The sequence below is a fragment of the Cyprinodon tularosa genome, unplaced genomic scaffold, assembly GCF_016077235.1.
Source record: "Cyprinodon tularosa strain WSP-4 unplaced genomic scaffold, ASM1607723v1 ctg107, whole genome shotgun sequence".
Taxonomy (NCBI): domain Eukaryota; kingdom Metazoa; phylum Chordata; class Actinopteri; order Cyprinodontiformes; family Cyprinodontidae; genus Cyprinodon; species Cyprinodon tularosa.
The window spans coordinates 224,910-250,120 of NW_024037860.1; the positions used below are offsets into that span (position 1 = coordinate 224,910).

The window sequence follows — 25,211 nt, forward strand, 5'->3', positions numbered from 1 at the left end:
GTCAGTGTTCATGAGTCAATAATGAGAAAGTGGCCCAAAATGGGAGCAGTGGTGAGTTCAGAGTGAAAAACCACAGGTGGTAAAAAAAAAAAAAAAAAAAAAGTCTATCTAAGTTTCTGCAAAAATCATGCTATAGATTCCCAAGACTTTGGACAAAACCGTTTAGAAGCCGTGCTGATGTAAAAATCTCTGTGGATAAACATTGTGAATTTCTTTGCTTTACCTGATCCAGGACCTGCATGTCAACCATGAATTCTGCTCTTTAACAGGAAGTCATAAAGGAGTACTTAAAACACCATAAGTTACAGTACGCTGTGCAATAGTGATGTACAGCAAATCAGCAAATCCATACCAGAAGGTTTTGATTTGGTCTTGTCAAACTCTGTAACCCAGGGGTCTTCAACATTTTCCAGGCCAAGGACCCCCAAACTGATGGTAAGATGGGCGGGGACCCCCTACTTATATATATTGTATGAAATTATATCAAACTGGCCCCATAGTCACTCTATTACAGATGGAGTAATGTTACAAAAGTAATTTCGCCCTGGGATTATTAAAGAATTTCTTATTCTGATTCCTGGTTGATTGGACAGGTGTTGTGAATGAAACGGTGCCCAGCTTGAAAGAGCTCCTGTGTGTTGCTGAATGTGGGCATTGAGGACTCAAAGACATCTTCTGCCTCAATTTATCTGTTAACTATAGTGTTTTGAATTCAATTCAATTCAATTAGTGGAAAATATTGCAGTGGGGAATATATAAAAAAAGTCCAATCAACCAAAACTTTTGCGACCCCCACGCAGTACCTTCGTGGACCCCCTAGGGGTCGCAGACCCCCTGTTGAAGACCTCCGCTGTAACCCGTTGAGATGTTATTTAATGGCATAATACCACCCTTACTTAGAAACATGCAGTCACTTCTCCATTTCAAATCACAACTCAAAACTCATCTGTTTAAAATTTCCCTGTCCAAGAAAGGTGCCTTTTGAAAATAAAATGTATTACAATTATTATTTATTATTATATTATTAAAGCTACAGTGTGTAACTTTTAGCGACATCTAGCGGTCAGACTGCAGACTGCAGCAACATGAACATCTCCCCCCCACCGCTTCTCCCCCCCAACAGTACGGCGAGTGTTACGAGACAAAATGTCTTCCATGACGTCCGCATCACCTACCTTCTCAAGTGATGAGGTTTGTTTACATAGATAATTTTACAGATAGTATTTCATTAGTCTGTGTAGGGCATAGATTTCATGTAGACTTAAGATAATAAATATACCCATTATTTTTTCTACATCGTTGTGACGTTTTGGCGATCTCGCAATGGCTAGTCTGTTGGCTCTGCGCTGCCGTAGCGCAAAGATGTCTGCCTCCATGGCTGCGAGACCCGCTCCTATGTAATTATAAATAACGAATTCTAAGGCAACGCAAATATTAAAGTTAAGAGGCTGAGCTCGTAGATGATGATAAATAACATAGTTATGTATAATATATTACATTTCTGACTGTATATCCCTGTAATTATTACACACTGTAGCTTTAAAAATGGTTAGTGTCAATTGTTGTTACGCAGCAAACAGATGTTTGGCTTTAGGGGACAATTACTTTTTTGTTTTATTTTTTATTTTTTGTTTGTTTCGTTTTTTTTACACAGGACCAGTTTGATTTGGATTTTTTTTTCTTCATAATTGTACAATATACTACATCAACCCTCAAATCTGTGATTTCCTTTTCAGACCTAAATATCGCATTAAAAGGTCAGAAACAGAGGACAGAGTCAGAGTAAGACAGGAGAGCAAATTTGTCTGCCGCTGAGATATAGAGTAGCAGAGATATTAGTGCAATAGCATGAAAGATCTTCGACTCGGCTCATTAATCTGGACTCACACTGATGGTAGGAAACTCCCTCACATTAAAAAGGACCACAAAGATTCCTGCTGAGGGATCGAGTTTGCAGTTTATACTCCTCTATCAACAACCTGCACTGAAGTTCTTCTTTTCAGCACAACACTAGAAAATATCATGATTCCAAACAAGTTAAAGTTAAAAAGTAAAAAAAAACAATCCACTGGACTTTGTTTCTAAGTTTGAAGAGGTTTCTCTTCCCATCCAGGAAGCTTTATCAATTCAAAATGAATTTAAAATGTTTCTTAACTTTTTTGGAATGACTATGACCTGGATGACTAAGAATCTTTACCAGCATAACTAAATGCGCGACTGCAGACTGAACATGAGGGCTTCTGATTCTTTTCAAATTAAAAAAGAAGATGATAAAGGACAGCGCTGGTCTTCAGGAACTTCAGTTTTAGGTTGTTCCAGTGTTTGTCAAGCTAACTCCAAAGGAAGCATTTGAATAAAAAAAAAATGCCCTGTTGAATTTTAATCTGCAGACTGATGAATGATGCGGAGACGTCAAGAAAAAAGGAACAAAGTGATGATCTATAGCAACTTGGCTCAGGGATTGGTCCTGCACGCCTGCCAACAAAACCCTTAAACAAGAATTTATTGATGATTTAACTGCAGACAGACGAGACAGAAATTAAACTGAAGGTATACTGAGGCAGTCTGGGCTTAATTGATGTCAGTCCTGATTGGATGGATATCTACAATTCAGCAGGTCACAGATTTGGAACAAACTACCTTGGAAAGTTAAAGAAATCTGCAGACTGTTCAGATCCTGTTGTTCTTAGAAGATCATTTTACAAAATAATAATGGCTGATTGTGACTTTGTAACATCTAGGAATACAATTAAACTGCAACTAATTCACCCCCCTAAATATTACTGGTGAATAATTCTGAGGACTGATATCTGGAATATGATACTTCTTTTATCACAACAGAAAACACATATCATTCATAAAATTTTAGTATTCTTATCAGGGATATTCTGTGATTAAATGACATTGATGGAAAAAAAAAATCCTTAGCAATACGTTTTCCAGATATATTTGGGGCACAAAAATCTGTTAAACCCCCTGAGGTTTTTATGAGCTAAATATTAAAAAGGAATATTTCCTTGTAAAAACTGTCCTGTAACATCTTTAACCTCCAGGTCGGAGATGGAAACAGTTATTTGATCTAGGATGGTACTATAACAAGAAAGGAAATGGATTTTAGGAAGAAGGTGATTTAGAAGTTTGTATTAGTTTGTAAATAACATAAAATTGTGCCTTCTCCTTATTTCACCTGTGTTTGCATTGATTCTTCATGGTGGCACAGTTTGTAGCACTATGCTCAGAGTCCTTAAGATTTTATATTTATATTCTATTAATATAGTAAAAATAAATATTTGGCAAAATATTATTTTATTAATATCTTTTAAATATTTCCGAGTTGGTGATATCTTGCATTACATTGCCCAATGTAAATAAAAAGTAATTCCAACTGTGGGGAAATCAGATCCCATCTCACCCCCATGCAGACACCTATAAACAACCATGCTGACAATCTAATAGCCTACTGTACCAGCCCACGTCATAGACTTATTTAGAACAACCCACACTTTATGTAAACACTACATAAAGCACATTCTACTCTGTTTTTTCACTTCCAGGGATATTTACATCTTTTAAATATGTTTCTACTTTTTCCTTCTGGGTTGCTGTGTATTTTTTTAGCATATTCTCTGAGAAAACTTATTTTTCTATAAGCATCTTTGATTTCTCTTCTGTGTTCTTTATGGTCATTCTGAGCTAGAAGTATCAAATAAATGGTATCATAGTCTCATAATTATTTCTGGTTGCCTGTAAAAGTAACATTTGTATTAAAAATAGTTGTGATATTGCAGCTATTTGTTGCCCCACCTCTGCTGCCTGCACTTCTCCAGCCAGCCTGATGAACAAACCTGCTCTCAATCATCTCCTCCTGTGTATTTAAGCAGTCAGTTCACCTTCTTCTTATTTTGTTTTTTTATTGGTGGATGGCAACCAACTTAAGATGCATATGTACTGCCACCTACTAGACTGGAGGGAAGTCATCAATGATGTCAGAGGGAAGTTATTAATACATACCTCAATAGTGCATGAATGCATGCAATATGCATGAATCTGCATATTATCTATCTATCAATCTATATCCATACACACTCACATAAAAATTAATAGGTGTGTATATGCACATGCATGCATACACTTATATACATACTTTAAATGTGATTAAATCCAGGGTTTTTTAATAATTTAATTGATTTCTAACAAAATTTGATTTACTTCCTAAAAGATTTATCATAGAAAATACTATTTTCTCTCTATTGAGTATTGACTTTAAGTGCTGACGTTCCTGTGAATATTACATTCTAATAATACACGTTCCACTGTTTCCTTCTGATTACAGTGATTACAAATCCCTGTTTCATGTTTCCCTATTCTGAAAAGAGAACTATTAAGTCCAGTATGACCAATGCTAAGTCAAGATATGACTACCTCTTCTTTCCGCCTTCCATTCATACAACTATTACCCCCCACAGTGTTTTGAATTTTATATAGATCTCTACCAGTGTCATGAATATCCCATTGTTCCTGTCAAACATCATGGATTTTATTCTGAATTATAGATTTACCCTCACTTTTACTTAAAGGAATACTTCAACTGATATCTGATTTTAAGGCCTTTTTAGCAAATATATCTACTTCTTTAGTTCCTTCCACACCAGTTCCTCTTTCTTCCAGCAAACGTTCCAGCCTACCTCCTCAAACTTTCTAGCCTCTGGTGAATTCTGGACTTTTGTTCTCTGACTTTGTTCCTGCTTAGTGTTTTTGGTTACCTCTGCCATCTTTATTCATTCTCTGTGTACCGACCTTTCGACTGTCATTAAACTACAGAATTTTGAAAACTCAAGAGTTGTTGTCTGAGTTCTGCCTGCCCAGTTTTTTTGTCACCCAAGTGTTTTTTATGAGGCTACTTCATAATAATCTAAATGTAAATGTTGTGTTTTAGAAACCCATAAAGGGAAAATCATATGTATTTCACTTTGAGAATCAAGTCACTAAAAATGCACCATTACTGTATCATATAAATGATAGATTTTATAGAATAGGAGGAATAATATCCTAAATAATGTCTCACATTTTATAACATTAAGTCTAGAGAATAAGAATCGGAGATTGAAGAGAAACCTCCAACTTTCTCTCTTGACTTCTAATGTGAGCCGTTATAAAAATATTTTTAAAAATCCCTAAGCTTCTATTGTGTATCTCTGTCTGTGTGGTTGGTTGGTGAGCTTTAAAAAAAAAAAGAATCTGTGTTGTTTTATCATTTATAAAAATCACTCGGGTACTACTCAAAAGCCTTAACACTGAAGTAATACACCATGTGTCAATATTTTTTGACATTAGTGTATTTATTCATATGAGCAGGCAAGTCAAATTAAATGGCAATATAAATAGTTTTTTGGCACCTAAATTACAATAATTATATATACTGCACTTAAAATTTGTCTATTCAAATCAAGTGCAAATACACTTATTTTACATTTTAGTTTACATTTTTATAGTAAAATGGCTCTAAAATGATTGGGGAATATGTTCTTGATTATTTCTGGAGGGGGAAAAAAATGAAAGTCTTTTCATTGATATACTGGAGGTTTGCCAATATAAAAAAGAAGAATTATCCTTCAGAAAAGTAAAAAAGAAAAAAAAACACTGATGAACAAATTTAAGAATAGCTTAAACCCTATGAACAAATAATCAACAATAACCTAGATGAGCGCTAAGAACCGTCCTTTTAGCTTCCAAACATCACCCTTATCCTCGAGGCCTTCTGCCTCTTCAGTCTGGTAACACATTGATGGTGACACATGCAGTGGTAACAGCACCCTGTCTGCCACAGGGGGCTCAGCATGCTGTTTATGTTTCTAATAGCTTACAGTCCTGCTTCCTCCTGCCTCTTACCAACACACACTCAGCAGGTAACGTGTACTGCTTTCACCCTGAGCACATTATTACAGCATCTCTAAAATAAACTGTTAATTGGGATTTCAATATTGAGAGAAGCTACAGAAATGGTGTTAATTCGTGAAGGATCTAAACCCTTAATCTTTCATGTGATTTGTACACAGTTACAAGATAAACATTTGGTGGAAAAGAGAGAATTTCTAAGACAGATTTTCTAAAAACCTGACCTTCACTCTACCAACATGTCGTGACTGTTGGAAAAAGAAGCAGGATTTAGAGGTTTGGCAACACAATGAGCAGATAAACGATGAAGGGCTTAAGGAGGAGCAGGAATGGTACGGCTTGTCTTTGGAAACGGAGCCATTTTCATCTGGCTGACATTCAAATGTGGTTTCACTGATTAATTCTGGTCTGCAAATATACAGTATCTATCCAGCAGGCTTGGTTGTTCCCACCTAACCAGAAAACTGCTACCTTCCAGTTCTTCTCACCAGGAATATAAAAAGCATTTCTCACACATTCTGTTACCACAGGTCTCATTTAGAAGCTGTTGTTTTAGGTAAAAGGGTTTAAAGTCGGTGAAGTTGTTATAATATCAGTATTTGACTGCATAAAGGGTAAAAAAAAAGATGGAAAAATTTAAATTGATTTATGATTTAGAAATCGAGCTCAGAAGCAATCATTTTGATTCATTTTTTTTTTGTTTTTGATTTATTTTTCATATTTCTTTAACAAAGGAGTCACTAAAAGAACCTCTAGTTGGCATAGAATATTTCAGTTTATTAAACCATTTTTCTTTTTTTATGCTTGTCTGATTTAATGGTTTTTGTATTGCTATAAGAACTTACTTAAAATGCTTTTGCTTTTTTGTAATAAATGAAAAGGTTTATCAATTCCAATCTGTCAAGTTGACTAAATATTTAAGACTAGAATGGTTTAACTAGACCTGAAAAAATTTAAATAAAATCCTAAGAAAGAGCCCCTTAAATCAATAAAATTTTAGGCCAATTAATGAGATCACACATAGCTGGTCATAATGGTAATTAAACTAATTTTTATTACTTATTTTACAGTATTGTCTTCTATTTGAAACAGCTTTTTATTTGAGCTTACAAAAAATAGTCAGATAGTCTGAACCCTAAAGTTTTTCCTTTTACTGAAAGGAAAATTCAAATGGTAACAGCTTTTTTAGCAAAAACTATGACGATTAATTTTGATTCTACACACAGGAAACTTAATTACAGCATGTATTATTTTCTTCACAAATACAACATAATGGAAAAACTCAACTGTGTGGAGTGAAACCTTCGTGTAAACATTTGGCAGGATGATCCTTTCAATATGATCTTTGGTATATCTAATTATGTACCAACAGTCACCTTAGTTGCGTTAGGATGGGTGCTATCAATATCTAGACGAAAATATCATACATAATACTTTGGGAATCAAGAGACTGGCAACAGCAAAAAAAACAATATTAAAATAATTATATAAATTATAGATTTTATAGGCAAGATAGTTGATTGATAGTATCCTTAATAATGTCTCACTCTAATACACTGAATGCAGAATCTATGGATGCTAACTGTGAAAGACAAACTTAAGCTAGTAGATAGCTGGAAAATGTTAAGCCCTTTCATTTTTGGGACTTTTTAATCAATAATCACTTTGTATTACTGTATTTCTTAGGAAACTGCTGTTTTGAAAACTCAAATTGTAAAAAAAAACATATTTGAGAACCTTAAATGGTAAATGGTAAATGGCATGTACTTATATAGCACCTTTATTCAAGTTAGGAGACTTGACCAAAGTGCTTTACACTACATTCATTCACCCATTCACACACTCACACACTGATGGTGGCAAGCTACATTGTAGCCACAGCTGCCCTGGGGCTCACTGACAGAAGCGGGGCTGCCATACACTGGCGCCGCCGGGCCCTCTGACCACCATCAGTAGACAATGCAGGTGAAGTGTCTTGCCCAAGGACACAACGACACTGAAAGTCGGAGTCGGGGCTTGAACCGTCAACCCTTCAATTTCAGGGCAAACCTTAACCCCAAGTTTGACAGGTCAGCACATCCAATATGCATAAACATCCCCAGAATTGGTTGCATTAAGTTTTGGGTTGTTAATTGCTGCATTTATGGCATTAATCAATGTTATTCAAACGTAAACCATTTCATCCACATCTAATAGGGGTAACTATGTTAATGATACCAAATTTTACTTTAAATGATGACATCAGGGTAAATGTGCAAATTCAGACAAAGGCGCCCAGAGAAACGTCTTAAACCCAAATTTCTCTGTGCAGATATTATGCATTCCAATATTTTTGAGTACTGGCTGAATCACATCCCACTCAGAACTGCATCATAGAAAAACTGTGAATGTGATTAATGTGATAAATCTCTCTCCCTACTGATTTGTTTCCTGCCCAGCAGTTGAGATGGCAAAACTGTGGTAACAGGATAATTTGAACAGGACAGGACAGGACCGGACACGGCAGGACAGGACAGAACAGGAAAGGACAGGACAGGACAGGACAGGATAGGATAGGATAGGATAGGATAGGATAGGATAGGATAGGATAGGATAGGATAGGATAGGATAGGATAGGATAGGATAGGATAGGATAGGATAGGATAGGATAGGATAGGATAGGATAGGATAGGATAGGATAGGATAAGATACACCTCCATAATGCGGAAAACTACTCGGAGAAGACAACTTTAGGCTAGTGAATATTAAAGGATCTTGATGAAGTTCCATTTTGGACTTTGACCCGAATGGCTTGATAACCAAATGCTAATTTACATCCTTGACTCACAGCTGCATCTTCTTCTAGATAATGGCCAATTCAAGTGTGTTAATCAGAGCTTTGAGCAGTGTACTCAAGCCTCCTGGTTGTACTTGGTTTTTAAATGTACTTCGATTGTATTGAGCAATATATCCCACATTACAGGCAAATCTTTTTCATTTTTTAGAAACGTGTCTGATTTCAGTTCTCTTAACAGATAGAAGTGTGTCTTTAAACTCTTGGTTAACATGGAACAAATATATTGCTGCTACTGATTTATTAAGGGATTATAGACATAATCCTTTTTTCTTTGTGCTTGTATGGAAAAAATAACATTAAGACATTTGAAGGTGAGAAGAAAAAAGACATGGCAATATTTTAACAAAGAGAGACAATAAGATTTACAGCAAGATTATATACATCATGTGATTCACTGTGCTTTTCTATTGGGAACTAAAATATGACTTATTGACTCTACATATTTAAAAACTTTAGATTGATTCCCCTTCATTTGTTCTGCTTACGTAAAGCTGTAACACAGAATCATGTCCTCGGTGTTACTTATAGCACAGAGTGACAGGCGGTTGTCAGCCTTCATATCATTAATCAGGAAAACAGATCACCTTACTGCTAAACACGATTTAACAACATGCCAAACGATAAGTGTAAGGTAAGAAATATAGCAACTACTTAATGGTTATATCACACAGTGAAACAAAATAAGACTAAAATTCCTATTTGAAGGATTGTTAAGATGTTATAGAATTTAGGTTTTATTGAAAAATTAAAACCTGTTAATATCTTGTGTTTTGTTGTTGGCTGAAAAAGCAATCTATGCTTCATCAAAGGAAATATGCTAACATTATAATTTACTGCTGATTAAATAATGACGACTAAAAGCTCCATAAAGAGCAACACTTTTAAAGATTTTACCTCTCTCTTTAATAGATGTTTTAGGATATTTTAGGCATACTGTTATTAGTAATAACTGCGTAACTTGTAGTAGACAAATATGGTATTTCAATGAGTTTGAAAATAAGGAAGAAATCCTGGAAGGCCCCTTTTTTAACTATTAAAATGTTATAAAAATACTAAAACTTTTACTGTTTATATCTAATATTACATTTCCTAATGCTTATTTCCAAATTGATTGATGGTTACTTGGTAGTGAGTGTAGTGGAAGGGGAGGTACTATCATGCATTTAGGTGTTTTTTTTGGGGGGGCTGCCTGATTGTTATACTCCTGCTCTGTTCCACACTCCTGGTTGAGTGAACAGTTTCATGTACTGCTGTCCAATGAACAAGCAAGTTGTTTCACCAAGAACTCTATTGATACCAGCCTCTCTCAGTCAATCACTGTCAGATTGTCTCCTTGCCTCCACGAGTCTAGTCCAGTAACTGTGTTCCCCACTTGCCTTCCTGTTTGCCCTGCCCTCACTGGATTATCGTCAAATTCAGTTTTGGCTCAGAACCAGGCCTACCACCAGCCTGCCACCAGCGTTTTCAGCCAACAACTGGCCTATTATGGCAGTCTTCAGACATTTCAGTCATTATCTGCCTTCTTTAAGTCTGCCATCAGCCTGTTCAGCCTGTCACCTGTCTGTTCAGCCATCATCCGCCTTCTGAAACCAGCTACCAGCCTGCTTATACAATCTTCAGCCTGTTTAGCCAGCATCCACCTTCTTAAAGTCTACATTAGCCAAAGTCTCTCTGTAGTTCAACTACTGAGGTCAGCACCTTGTGATAAGTGTATATCTGCTCTCTTCATCAGCCTTCCTGTCTAAACCATGTGAATAAAAAGTACCTCAGATCACAGAATCTTTTAAAAAAACAACTAATTCTGATAAAAGTTTTGAAGAACCACACAACAAAAGATTTAAACAGGTTAAAAATCCAATCAAGCATTATTGAAAGTAACATTGTTGTAGATTACTCTCAATAATAACAAACTGTACAGGTATTATCCCAATTCCGTCCATTACTATATTTCTGATAGTAAATACAAATCCAATTATGTGAAAGTGCATATTTTTAATGATCTATTTTTTGTAAAGCATTCAGGGTAAACAGATAAAAAGTTAGATCAGGTCAGGAGTTTTCTCTTAATCTATGCATTTAGAAATGCTGGAAATGTACCTTTAATGAACTAGTGATGACATTTCTATCACCATTACATTATTTTGTTTTGGACATGTCAAATATCTGCTATTTCCCCAGGATATCTTAAAATAAATATCTATCAAGAGCTAAGAGAAACTAATTTATCAGTAAAAAAGATTTCCTGAAGCTAATGTTAGCCTCCATAATCGAGGGTTTGACCACACGCTGACACAAAATAATGATAAATATCAGTGCTGCAGATAAAGGCAAACTTAGGCAAACTTATATTTTCTTCCAATTTTATCACATACCAACTAATAATATTAATTTTTTTTAGAACGATTCTGTGAGATTTAATCTGACAAAGTGATGCATATGTGTAAAGTCAAAGATGAAGAATAGATGGATATCAACTTAATTCAGAAATATAACCCCCCACCCTTCACACCTAGGTCCAATATCTTGTAGACTCTGCAAGTATTTAGAGTTAACCATTTGGAAAATCAAATGTTTTCTTCATACTTCCATATCTCCAGTTTTATTTATATATGAATAGCAGGTCTGACTGTATGTTTAGGGTAAAGCATCCTGCTGGAGAGTTTCCATTTCCAAACTGTCTTCCAGCCTTCCTTCCAGAACAGTCTGTATTGCAGTTTCCCTGTATCCTCCCAACCATAATGCTGACACCACCGTGTTTCTTGGTAGGAATCTGCAATGTTACTTTAAAAGTTTAAAATTGAACTGACAAGTAGGAATGCACCGATCCACTTTTTTCACCTCCGATACGATACCAATATTTGAAGTTTAATGTCGGCCGATACCAAAAACAGCACTAAATTATTACCTAAAAATAGTTTTATTGTGTGAAAAAACAATGGGATCATTCTTCTGTGCATATGATTTGATTTCCCTTTTCTTTAATAAAATAGGAAACAACCCAAATATAAATGTTATCACTCATTTATTTAACAACTGTGCACAAAATCATAAACCAAAAGTTCTCTGACTTAGTCAAAATGTAAAAAAAAAAAAGTGTCATTATCATTATTAAGTATCATCTCTGTGATTTTTTTTAGCCTGAATACTGTTACATGGAAAAATTTCACATCTTTCTTTCGCTTCCATCAAAGTTAGCTGCTTCACGCTGCTTCTCTTATGTTTTCCGAGTACGATAATCTCAGCATGTTCCTTGTTATGAAACTTCTGGAGGTGTTTCATTAAGTTGGTGATGTTATAGTTTGAAGATTTAACACCGCCCCTTGGAACATTTCTTCCACAAATATTGCACGTAGCCATTGGGCTAGTAGGCTGAGAGAGCGTGAAAAACCTCCACACCGCAGATCCTTTCACTCGCTCCATCCAAGTAGTATGCGGTTCTTTATATAAACGCACCATAAATACACACCAAAAGTAGTTAAAGTAACTAGATATGATTAAGTCAATGCCAAAAGCGGTAGCATTATTTTTTTCAGTGTATCTTTTGCAGTTTTTAACTGAAACCGTGTTCACCTGTACATGCATGTGTTACTGGCTTTTAAAATGTCATTAGTAGGGCTGCAACAACGAATCGATAAAATCGATAAAAATCGACTTTTAAAAGCGTTGGCAACGAATTTCATCATCGATTAGTCGTGTCGCGCGATTATTGCGTCATCCGCTGCGCCGTCATCACTGCCTCTTGAATGAAAGAGGAAGGAAAAAAAATACGGCAGAGCGAGTCAGCGCCGCAGGAGCAGTGTTGCCAACTCCGCGACTTTTCAGACCCCTCCAGCGACTATTTTTCAAAAAAGCGACTAGCGACAAATCTGGCGACTTTTTTCGGTGTCACTGATGGCTTTTGGAGACTCTTACGTGAAAGCATGTATCATTCCTACTCTGCCGTGGGGCGCCTCCCCCACCCCAACCGCGTTTTCCCGCAGGAGTCCCTCTCAGTCAGAGCCTCAGCGTCCAGACTGCAAATGAAGCGCGCATGCACCGGGATTGACGGCGCAAATTGATCACAATAATTAAAATAGCCTGCGCTTTGTAAAGTGAAAAAAGTGATAACATGCAACTTTTTTCAAAAGAAATTAACATGGCACGGAACCACCATGTTTGTTTGGTTTTAAAGTGGGGAAACGTTACGTTAGTTTCTCAGGTAGCTCATCTGATGCTTTCCTTATCTTGTTAGTAGGTTACAGACAGTGATAAGTTTGGCTACTTATTTTACTTTAAATTTCATTTGAACTAGCTTAAGCAGCGTTTACATTTACTTTATAAATAAATTAACTTGCAAATTATGAGGGCAAGACTTTTAAAGTTTAAATCTGGCAAAGATAAAGTAAAGATGATCCTGCAATTTATAGAAGTAAAGCAGAATAAAATCCAGCAAGATCAGTAATATGTCAATTAATTATCTGCCACATTCCCATGTAAATATCTGTCTTTGGAGGATGTGTTTTTTAGCACCCCTAGTTCTCTCATTTTTATTCCAAATACAATTTATAATTTGAATCACAGGGCTATTTTTATCTCTATGGTTCAGTATTTTCTCAAGTAGCAACTTTAACTGCTGTACTTTCCTGTCTTAAAAGGCAGAACTCTTCTAGTCTAAAAAAAAACTTATTTGTTGAAATGGGGGGGCCTATTGTTTGAACCCCTTAGAGGCTTTTAAAAACAAAAATTTCTTTTTTTGCGCTTTATGAAACAAAGTACCCTATATTTTGTGGATGTACATCTACATTTCTCATGTAAGTTTGCGTAGTTTTAACACAAACATTTATTTTTCATATTGCACCAGTACAGATAATGAGCAACCTGTACTTGTGTGCTTGTTTGTTCTGTCTATAATGTTTATTTTGGAATAAAGAGGTTAATATAAAAAATATTTTTTGTCCGATTCATCGATTAATCGAAAAAATAATCGTCCGATTCATCGATTTTTAAAATAATCGTTAGTTGCAGCCCTAGTCATTAGGATGGAGATCAGTGAGGACTGTAGGAGTATTTTGTGTTTGTATCATTTGTTGGAATTGAGAACTAGAATTGGGATAAAGGATGTTAGGGTTGGGCCTATAGGAAGAACTCAATGAATGGGAATGTAGGCCACTCAAAGGACAGCTGTACCGGCTTGTGTGACCATATATTGTTGAATGAGGTATAGCAACCATATAGGTGCAACGGTGGAGCCATGATAACTCTGGTGGAAAAAAGCTGCATGAAAAGGTCAGAAAAGACATTAGGCAGCTCGATCAATCGATAGAAAGACTTACATTCCAAGTGTTTTTTCTTTGGGGCTGTCTGCTCATGTGTGGTGGCCTTACACACGGCCCTGGAGACCTCGGAGCCCGTCAGGGTGTACTGAGCCGCGGCGATGCGGTCCGTCAGCGTCTGACCCGACATCTTCTAAATATCCGCTGACTCCAATCCCCACGATCAGCATCCACCACTCCCACCCACGCACCCAAAAAAGAGCGGACAGCCTGAATAATCCCAGCCGCCCTGCAACACGCCGCACAGATCCAGCACTAGAGAGGAGACGCTGGGACACTTTCTGCTCCCTTTGATTGCATAACACCTGGAAGTCGGTTCTGTCGGATATGCATGCGTTTCCTCCTCTGAAAACAAATAATAACAAAATCGGTAGCAAAATCCAATCCAAACCCCGAATAAATGTGGTTTGTGGTGTTTCTCAGCCTACAGGATGATGCTGGTCGCTGCCTCCCCCTCCTCCCTGTGTTCCTTCCTTCCTTCCTTCCTTCCTTCCTTCCTTCCTTCCTTCCTTCCTTCAGCCTCCTGGATGATAATCCTCACCAGCAGCGGGTTTAACGTCCCTGTGTATCAGCAGGGCATGCAGGGGAGCATCATCACCATCATTATCATCTTCATCCCCACTACCTCGCTCCTTGATCGCGGCCTGTGAGCCCCAAGATATGCGCTGCAGCTGGTTGGATGGTGATGGTTTCCGGTGAATTCACATCCTCTTATTTTATTTATTTATTTTATAACTCATGTATATCTCCCTTCTCGCAACCCCCCCTTGCTTTGAGTCAGGTGACGCTGCGTTCCCTCTTTTTATCGCGAGATGGAGAGAAGGCGTGAAGGTACGAGGGGGCGCATCTAAACGGCCAATCGTGATGCTTTTATTCTTTTTTTTTTTGTGAAGGTCATATGAAGCCTCCGGGTGAATGTAAAAAGATCTCTGATCCGCTCGTTCCTCTGTTTTTATGAAACAAATGATTTATGCTGCTGATGATGAGCAGAGTGAGGGATGAAGGAGGGAGGCGGGTTTTATCTCTGTCCATGGTGCTGATCTCTCCAGCACCATGGACAGACGCTCTGTTCACAGATCTGCTCTGAAAAAAATAATGCAACCGTTTTTGGCATTTACTTAATCATATTTAGTTACTTTAATATAATAGTTTCATGTTAGTTGGGTAGGACATAAAACAATTGTGTTAAAGTAAACAAATATGATTAAGTAAATGCTAAAAGAGGTTGCATTATTTTTTTCATTTTTCATGTTATTACAAACTTCACTCCATATGTATTTTTTATTTTAATTGATAACATAATAAATCGGTTTTACAGAAGGAAATGTTTATTTTTTATTAAAAAATATGGAAGTGATTGTATCCTTTTTTTATATTAAACCTTTCACATTTTGTCACAGCGGCTCTTCAAGGATATTTATGTGAAAGAACTAAAGAGGATGGCATAAATGAAAAGAGGTTTTCAGGTTTGCTGCAGGTTTTCATGTGGATTTTATTTGGGACTGTGCCTGGAAAGTTGTAACATGTACTGTAATAGAAAAAAAATACTTAAAGCAAAAGGAAAATTAATTGTAACTCAAAGGGGTTTCTTTCCGGGAATTGTGGTAGAATTATTCCTCTTTAACGGTTTAATGGTGCATCTGGAGAAGCTTCTGACTCTCTCTTCTTGTAGACAGTTTCACAGCTGAGTTTGTTTTCCAGTTAAACACTGAGGTATTTATACTCCTCCACCTCTTCCACTTCTATTTATTATGATTCTCCTCCTCACACAAAGTGAATTGCTTACAGCAAAAATGAAAAATTCAAGTAACTAACAAACAGAAAACTTCCATTTGTTTATTTCTATCAACTATTTTAGGAATTGTATAATCTTTAAATTGTTTTCCGGCATAATTTAAAATAGATTATTTTAGGAAGTTATCATTTATCAAATAAAAAAGACATTTGGAAAATAAAGAAAAATTGCATTAGTGTTTGTATTCTAAATGGCAACATGTAAAAAAATATATATATATTGATGTATCTACTTTGCCTTGTGAAAGTATTCAGCCCCCTTGACTTTATCAACCTTTTACCACATTTTAGGCTTCAAACATGAAGACGTGAAAGTGTAATTCTTTGTAAAGAATCAACCATGAAGTGGAACACAATTTATTGGATATTTTACACTTTTTTTTAGCAAATAAAAAACTAAAAAGTGTGGCATACAAAATTACAACTTTCAGTGCAGCAAACTCTTTCCAGAAGTTTAGTGAGGATCTCTGAAGTCCATTTAAAGGCAGAGAGCATCATGAAGAACAAGAAACAAACCAGACAGGTTGAAGATACTGTTCTGCAGAGGTTTAAAGCCGGATTTAGATACAAAAAGATTTCCCAAGCTTTAAACTAGTAATTTTATCTCCAAACTGATGACATTTGACACCTTTTCTGCTTCATTCAGACCGATTCAAATCCCTTTTATTAAAAAAAAAAAGAAGAAAGAATAACAGAAGTTACACAAGTAACCTCTTTTCTACACCAAACAGAATGTCCAAAAACACTCAGTACACAAGCACACAACACATGAATGACCAACAAAAATGTTCGCGTTGTTTATGAATTATTCTTTAATGGATAAATTACTTAAAACCTTTAATGAGGTACATATACTCATAAACAACACATACATAATCATATAATCATATACAGAAGAGATGCATCTTCATTTGGTGCAACAATTTCTACTGTCAGTAGATGCCACCCAAAAGAACTAGGTGAAGCTTCAGGTAGTAAACAACTTTATGACGCAATGGTTCAAAATGATTCAATGCTTCAAAAAGCCTTGTTTTGCCATCACTACTTTAAAAATCCCAATGAGCACTGTGAAAGTGATAATGTTGAAATGGAAGGAGTATCAGACCACTCCAAATTTACGAAGACTGATGAGAGATGCAGCCAAGAGGCCCATGATCACTCTGGATAAACTGCAGAGATCTACAACTAACTCTGGACTCTGTTCATGGGTCACCAGTCAGTCATTAACTGCAGAAGTCTAGTTTAATGGAAGAAAGCCAATTCTTAAAGATATCCATAAAAAGTCTTGTTTAAAGTTGTGGCCACAAGCCACATAGGAGACACAGCAAACATGTGAAAGAAGCTGCTCTGGTCAGATGAAACCCAATCAAACCTTTTGGCAACAATGCAAAATGTTATGCTTGGCATGAAGGCAACACAGCTCATCACTCTGAGAACACCATGCAACACACATGGTTTGGGCCTGCTTTTCTTCAGCAGGGACAGGGAAGATGGTTAAAACTGACGGGAAGATGGATGGAGACAAATACAGGAGCATTCTGGAAGAAAACCTGCTGGAGTCTGCAAAAGACCTGAGACGGGGACGGATATTTATCTTCCAACAAGACAAATCAAAAACATAAAGCAAAAACTGCAATGGAATTTTTTACATATAAACATATCCAGATGTTAGGATGGCAAAGTCAAAAATTGCTGTTCACAAAGGCTCTTCATCCAACCTCACAGACTCCAGCTGATTTGCAAAGAAGAATGGGCAAAACATTTTCAAACTGATAGAGACATAACCAAAGCAACTTACATTAGTAATCGCAGCAAAAGGTGGAGCTAGAAAGTTAACTCAAGGGGGGGCGATTCATTTTGCAGACTCCACTCTTCAGTTTGTTTCATTTGGTAAAGTTTTATATATCCGATACATTTAATTCCAATTCATGATTATGTCCCACTTGTTTTCTTCACAAAAACTAAAATTTTATGTCATTATGGTTGTAGCCTGAAATGTGGCAAAAGGATGAAAAATTGAAAAGGGCCAAATACTTTTGCACGGCACTGCATATTAGTGTTTATTGATTATTCATTTATTTTGAGTCTGTTTTTGTTAATAATACAATTTGATAACCAAATAAGTTGATAATTAATTTAATAATCAGTTTAATTATTCATTTCAGCCGTGTTTTTATTTTATTTTATTGCCTGTGTGGCTCAGAGGGAAACTGCAAATGAGGCTTACTTTCAGTAATCGCCGTCCTTGATTCAGATTTGTGGAGTTCACTATTAATGATCCTTCTGAGCTCTAAGACTTCTCCAGCTCCTCCTGTATTACGGTGGTCCTCTCGGCTGCTTCCTTGAGTACTCTCTCACCTTTAGTTTATGGTAAGCAATGCTATACTTAAATTGCTTTGACCTCATATGCTGTTTGTTTAGCAATGTTCCTTATTTACACAGTAAAGGATTTATCACTCAGTGCAACATGCACCCTCCTTTGGTTCAAATTTGAATAAACAGAAGCAACTTCTTTAGTTGGTGATTATTAACTAAGTGTAAATTACTAAAATGGTAAAAAGGCAACCAGATTTCAACAGCTGGTCCAGGAGTTTAACCTGGAGTAAAAGATTAAAGAACCTTCTTGAATAAGCAGATATCAATAATAATCATTTAACTAATAATAATTAATTGATTTTACCCTTGATTAGGATGGCCTGTTAATTAACTATAAATCTCAGTTCTAGTTACATAACATATTCATAATCTTCTGGTAAAATTGCACAACACACACAATGCTGCCTTGCAGATATCCTGACTGGGTCCCTGCTAGGTCTTGGAGTTTTTCCTAACTTATTTACTAAGGTTCTCACATAGACCATGATCATTGATGGAGGAGATTGCTTAAAATGTACTCTTCCTCTCTTGTCACATTGCTCCTGCTCAGCATCCCTGCCGCCTTTTTTTCAACTCAGCTGTTACTTGCAGAAGTAGTTCATGTATTATTTCAGCTTGAGGGATGTTAATTAGCTTCTCCTGGCTGAAAATAATCAATTTACTGTGTTTGCTGTGGTTAAATATCATAACAAGTATCCAAAAAGAAAAAAAACATGAGTAAAACTCCTTCATGGATATTTCATGGAGAAATAATGTTGACAAAATATTAAATAACAAACTGCTCTTATGCAGCAGTCGAGTTGTAAAAAAGAAGAAATAAATAAATAAAAAGGGAGATGGCGTATTTTTTATTTTTTGGAAGTATTCATGGCCTAATTGATATATTCTATTAACCTAAAGCACTATGCATGGAATGGTTGTTATACGTCAGGTATGCCGGATATTGACCTTGATCAAGGCACCTTTCAGTAGAACTGCTGTCAGTCCCTGGGCTGGCATGGCTATCACTGCCCCTACATAGTTAGGGACAAATGCAGAGGATTAATCTCCCATTGGGATCAGCTTCATAGTCATGGCAGGCCACTTCTTTGATTTCACTTTGGAAAATATTTTGGCTATGAATCTATTAAGATTTGAAACAAATCCTCACAAAACATTGCACGTAAATATCTGAATCCTTTCAAGTCAAGTATTTTTTCATTCAAATTCAATCAATTAAATTGAAACAGCTGAAGTAATTTTCAAAATCTGCAAAAAACTGTTTACAAATTCAAATACATTAGAATTAGTCTGAAAATTACATAAGCATATATAAAATTTGATAATTTCCCTCACCTTTCCAATATTAATTTAGAGTATTTATTTTATCAAATAGACTGTTTATCAGAAAATCAGTATTGCTTCTATTGGCTAATTTAAAGTAAGCTACGCTACATGCTGGCAATGAATGAGTTAAACCCATTTAACAGGTCCGTCGAACTAAGCTATTTACCATTGATCGGACAGCAGTTATTCTGCAAGTCACACGAGGGACCTTGCAGTCAGATGTCAACATTCAATTAATTTATGATCAGACATCAACTGTAACGTAAAGGAAATGGGACCCAAGATGCTACACAGACAGGGCAGTGGAATGAAACGGTCTTTATTAATGAGAGTGGGCTAAGTGTGACACTGAAAGCGCGCAGACAGCACTTGGACTGGAAATCCCCTGTGGCAGAGACAAAGTACCCTGCCTTAAGTGTATATATACACACATACATATATATACATGTATATAAACACACATATATACACACACATATATACACATACACACACACATGTTGTGTCATAATATCCTTGTGGGGACCTTCCATTGACTTCCATTCATTTCCCACTAATTTATATGGCCTAACCGTGACCCTTGCCCTAACCCCAACCATTACCAACACATACCTATCCCTAAACCTAACCTAAACTCAATTCACACATTAGTCCTAAACCTAACCCCGACCCCAAGAAGAGAAACTTTCCTTATGGGGACCAGTTGTTGGTCCCCACAAGCTCCTATGAGTCCCCAAAATGTAGCATATTCATAGGAAATTGTCCCCACCAGGTATTAAAGACATGGCCACATATACACACATATATACAAATACACACACACACATGTATATATATATATATATATATATATATATATATATATATATATATATATATATATATACACACATTTGGATATCAATTTGCAATGATGGGTGTCAAGGAGTTAATATCACCACTTTCACATTTTAACAGGAGAAACGACCAATACTATTCAAATATAAAATGCAGCAAGCACAGGTATAACCGATACTTGTGCTTGAATGTATGAGGTTATGCAATGCTATCTATTTTATTTTCTTTTGAATAAATACTGGACTTTTCAGAATGTTTTTAACCCTTGGTTACAGTAAAAAAAAAGAAGCATTTTTTAAAAGTGTAGATCATTGATTTGCAGAAAGACAGATAGCAGGCAAGCAGTCAACTTTACAGCGTTAAAGGTAAGAAAACTCTCTCTTTTGAGGCTGATGCTATAAAGATTTAATTAGGGAACCACAAGGTAGAGGAAATGAAACTAATTAAAAACATTTATTATGAAGAGCAACTAACTGTTGGTTTTCATGATATGTTTATTTGTGTAATAACTTATTTGACTGTTTTTTGTGTATTGGTACAGTTATAATTTGAGGATAATGTGTTGACTTTATCATGTAAAAGGTAATCAATAACTAAACTGTTCTTCTTTAAGCAGGATAGTCAAAAAAGAAAGAGACAACATTGACATACACATCCAAGCAATGTCTCAAGCTCCAGTAAGTCATTCTGAGTTGAAGCTTTTCTTATGAGGAACCATAATTTTGGTCCACATTAGCCATCAAAAGGGGTTTACACTATATTCAGTGGTGCCAAATAATTGATGGATTTTTCGTTTTTGTTCTCATACAGATGGAGATCAGTAATGTGGATGAACAACTTTGTGAAGGTCAGCAGCATGTGGAAAATATAGACCTGGATCAGCGGAATATCTCTGAGAAATCACATCGCTGTGACCACTGTGGAAAGGGTTTCAAGAGATCTCATGATCTGAAACGACACCTGCTTATCCACACTGGCGAAAAGCCTTTCATCTGCCATACATGTGGGAAGCAATTCCGCCTGAAAGGAATTTTGAATCAGCATCTGTCAACCCACACCGGCGAAAAGCCTTTCGTCTGCCATCAGTGTGGGAAAAGCTTTCGTTGTAGATCTTCTCTGAAAAGACATCTACATATCCACACCAGAGTCCCTACATGTGCAGGAGGTGTGGAAAAAGCTTCAGACCATTGAAATCTGTGCAATATCATCTGGAAATTCACACAAGAGAAGAAAATCCTACCATAGCAGAGGCTTCACTTTCTATTTAGTTCTCATGCTTTTCCTTATCTGAGACCAAAGTTTAATAAGCTCTTTAATAAAATTCACTTGCATTCAAAGATTTTTATATTTCTTCCCTTTGCAGCTATAGTTCTGATAAAAAACTTTAAAATGAGTACATATTCCTCTATTTTTAGCTTCCTTTTAATGGCTTCCTGTTAAATCCAGAATTACAATGACCAGGTAATGGAAGACCCAGATTCAAACGGAGCAAGAGACGTTTAAACAGTTTATTGGAATGAAACTGGCGCTGGTTGGGAGAGATTCACCACAATCAGCAATTAGAACTCAGAATACAGGTCAGAGATCCAAAAGACACTAAGACAGGTTTTTAAAGAAAAAGAATGAAATAGATCCAAAGGACCTATCAGTAACCATGTCTGTTCCAACGCATCATCATAAGAATTTCTTTTAAGTATTTTGTCTTCAGTACAGGGGCCAGGACATGATCAACAGGGGTCAGGCAGGCAGGTTTACAGGAATACTCGTAATAATCCACTGCAAAAAATATAAATCTCAATAAGTTATTTTTTCTTAAAATAAGTGTGTTTTTCCTTGATTTGAGGAGATAAGACACTTTGCCAATGGAACAAGACAATTTCCTTTTAAAATAAGAAAAAAATATTTTATCGTCTTATTTCAAGTAAATATTATCTAACTATCTTATTTTAAGAGTGAAAATACTCATTCCATTGGCAAATCATCTTATTTACCTGCTCAAATTAAGGCTAAATATACTTAATTTAAGCCATTTTTTACTTATTTCTGGATTGTTTTTGCAGTGCTGACACTAGTCACTGGTCTGAGAGCTGGTTATACAGTTAGATAAGAGGGAAAATCTGATGGAGGCTGAGTGGAAACTAGCACTCATGCCAGGAATCATGACAAGAATAGAATTCAAAATCCACCTCGTCACCTATAAAGCCCTAAATAACCAAGTTCCATCTTATATTAGAAATCTGATTGTTTCTGGTGTTCCAAACAGTCACTTCGTTCTCAATCTGCAGTGGTTCCTAGAATTTCTAAATGTAGAATGGGAGGCAAAGAATGGCCAAAGAGCCATAAAGGTATGGGAGATGTGGAGAAAATGGCAGAGAGTGGATGTCAGAGACCACATAAATGTAATGGAAGCAGCTCAGTAATCAAGAGAAACGTTACAAAATTAAGACAGTTGTTTTGAATAAAATAATAGAGCTGGAAAGAAGAAAAATAAAGTTTAGGTTGAGAATGTATGTTAGTGTTTCTGATTGATTTTAGGCCAGCAGAGAAGGCTTTGAAGGCCCTCACAGCTCACCACTGAGAAATTTGCATATACTCCAGAATGTTATAAAGAGTGATCAGGGTAACAGCAATTAATTGCAAAGTCAATATTTGCCTAGAAAATAAACTTTATCCCCCAAAACACATTTCAACGTCATTGCAGCCCTGCCTTAAAAGGACCAGCTAACATCCTTTCAGTGATTGCTCCATTAACACAGGTGTGGGTGGTGATGAGGACATGGCTGGAGATCAATCTGTAATGATGAAGTAAGAATGACACCGCTGGACACTTTAAAAAGAGGCTGGTGCTTGGCATCATTGTTTCTCTTCTGTGAACCATGGTTATCTCTAAAGGAACACATGCAGTCATCATTGCACTGCACAAAAATGGCCTAACAGGAAAAAGAAATCGCAGCTAGAACGATTGCACCTCAGTCAACAATCTATCGCATCATCAAGAACATCAAGGAGGGAGCTTGCTCAGGAATGGCAGCAGGCAGGTGTGAGCGCATTTGCACGCACTGTATGGCAGAGACTCTTGGAGCATGTCCTCCGAGAGCAACTTCTCCCAACCGTCCAAGAGCAGTTTGGTGATGAACAATGCCTTTTCCAGCATGATGGAGCACCTTGCCATAAAGCAAAGGTGATATCTAACTGGCTCAGGGAACAAAACATAGAGATTTTGGGTCCATGGCCTGGAAACTCCCCTGATCTTAATCCCATTGAAAACTTGTGGTCAATCATCAAGAGACGGGTGGACAAACGAAAACCTAGGAATTCTGACAAAATACAAGCATTGATTCTGCAAGAATGGACTGCTATCAGTCAGGATTTGGTCCAGAAGTTGATTGAGAGCATGCTAGGGAGAACTGCAGAGGTCCTGAAGAAGAGGGGTCAACACTGCAAATATGGACTTGCTGCATTAACTCAAAGCTTTTGTTATTCATATTGTGATTGCTTTCGTATTTCTGTATGAGATGACATCTGACATACACACATGAAAACCATAGGGCAGCAGATCATGTGAAAATATATCTGTGTAATTCTCAATACTTTTGGCCATGACATCAGATCACCAGATATGTAAGGAACCCCAGACTAGAGGAACAAAAGGAGGGCAGGCATAGGGATCGCCACACCCACTTGAGAAGGGCAAACAGGAGATTATTGTCCTGAGGCACGAAGGGGCCACAGAGACAAGCCCACGGGCTCAGCCAGCTGCCAGTCATTCCCAAGGTAGACCCGAGAGAGAGCCCAGACTCTACCAGGGAGTTTAAATCCCCAACAACATAGCCTCTGGTTTCATCTGGGTAATGAATTCCCTCCATCATGCTAAGATTAAGGTAGCAGTTCCTACATACCTATTCTTACAGATTGTTATGAAATCTGGATCATGACTTAAAGAATGAGATCCAGGATACTAGCGGCTTAAATGACTGTCACTCCCAGGTTTACCAGCCACTCCCTTACGTTGCTTGGTAGGTGATTAGTTGATTAGTTAAAAATGCAGAGAGTGAATTGCCCCATAGTGGTACAAAAAGAGATTTACATTTCATAAAACTAAGCTAATAAATAGGTGTTGTAACTTAGCTCATAATATATAAAAGGAAAATAAATAAATAGCTTATGATGGTACAGCTAAAATATTGTGGAGGATGATAAGGTAATTAAAATATTAAACATCTTTAAAAAGAATGCTCAAGGAAGTTAAAAGGTTAGATTCTGGTCTCAAAAATTGTTTTGAGAAATTTTTTTTAGTTTTAATTATTAATTCGGGTCAACTTTGAAAAACCTTCAACTAAAAATTAACCAGTGAATCACCAAAAACTTTTCCATTGTCCCCACATGATGCGTCTCCCTTTCAGATGCGACCTAAGCTTCATACAAAATTCAAAAAGTAAAACAAATGAGGAATTCTGCAAAAGTATGGAGTCTTTTTTCCCTTTCAAAATGATAATCCAACAGCAGAGATTACACACTGGAAAAGATTGAGCCTCAGATTGAGGTTGAAGGTTTTATGTTAAAAAATCCTGTTAGATAATTACAGCATATTAATTTTGATTACCTGGTAAATCAAACATATAAATTGCTTTAAAATTGCTGACTATGAACCGCTACTTTTTTCCCCATGCAGCTTATAAGAAGGTGCAACTCTTCTGTGGATTTTTCCTAACCGCCAGTTGGGGGAAGTCAAATTTGGAAATGAAAGAATAAGAAGCTAATTTTCATTTGGCACAATAACATGATAACAGTAGGCAGACGGAGAACAAATGTCCCAAATTCACACATTTTGACAT

The 25,211-nt window shown here is 36.5% G+C and overlaps 1 protein-coding gene across 9 annotated transcripts in view; it reads right to left on the bottom strand.

The window, feature by feature from the left end:
- The window catches only part of LOC119785722 (clathrin coat assembly protein AP180-like), a 91,959-nt gene extending 77,149 nt beyond the window's left edge, over positions 1–14,810 (bottom strand). For 7 of the 9 annotated variants that reach the window (XM_038288502.1, XM_038288528.1, XM_038288548.1 and 4 more), the window contains exon 1: positions 14,044–14,173. In XM_038288502.1, the coding sequence (XP_038144430.1) occupies positions 14,044–14,173 (130 nt within the window). Of the gene's footprint in view, positions 1–14,043 lie in introns of all 9 variants that reach the window. The other 2 variants (XM_038288493.1, XM_038288486.1) reach the window with 2 other exon arrangements.
- Positions 14,811–25,211: the final 10,401 nt, after the last annotated feature.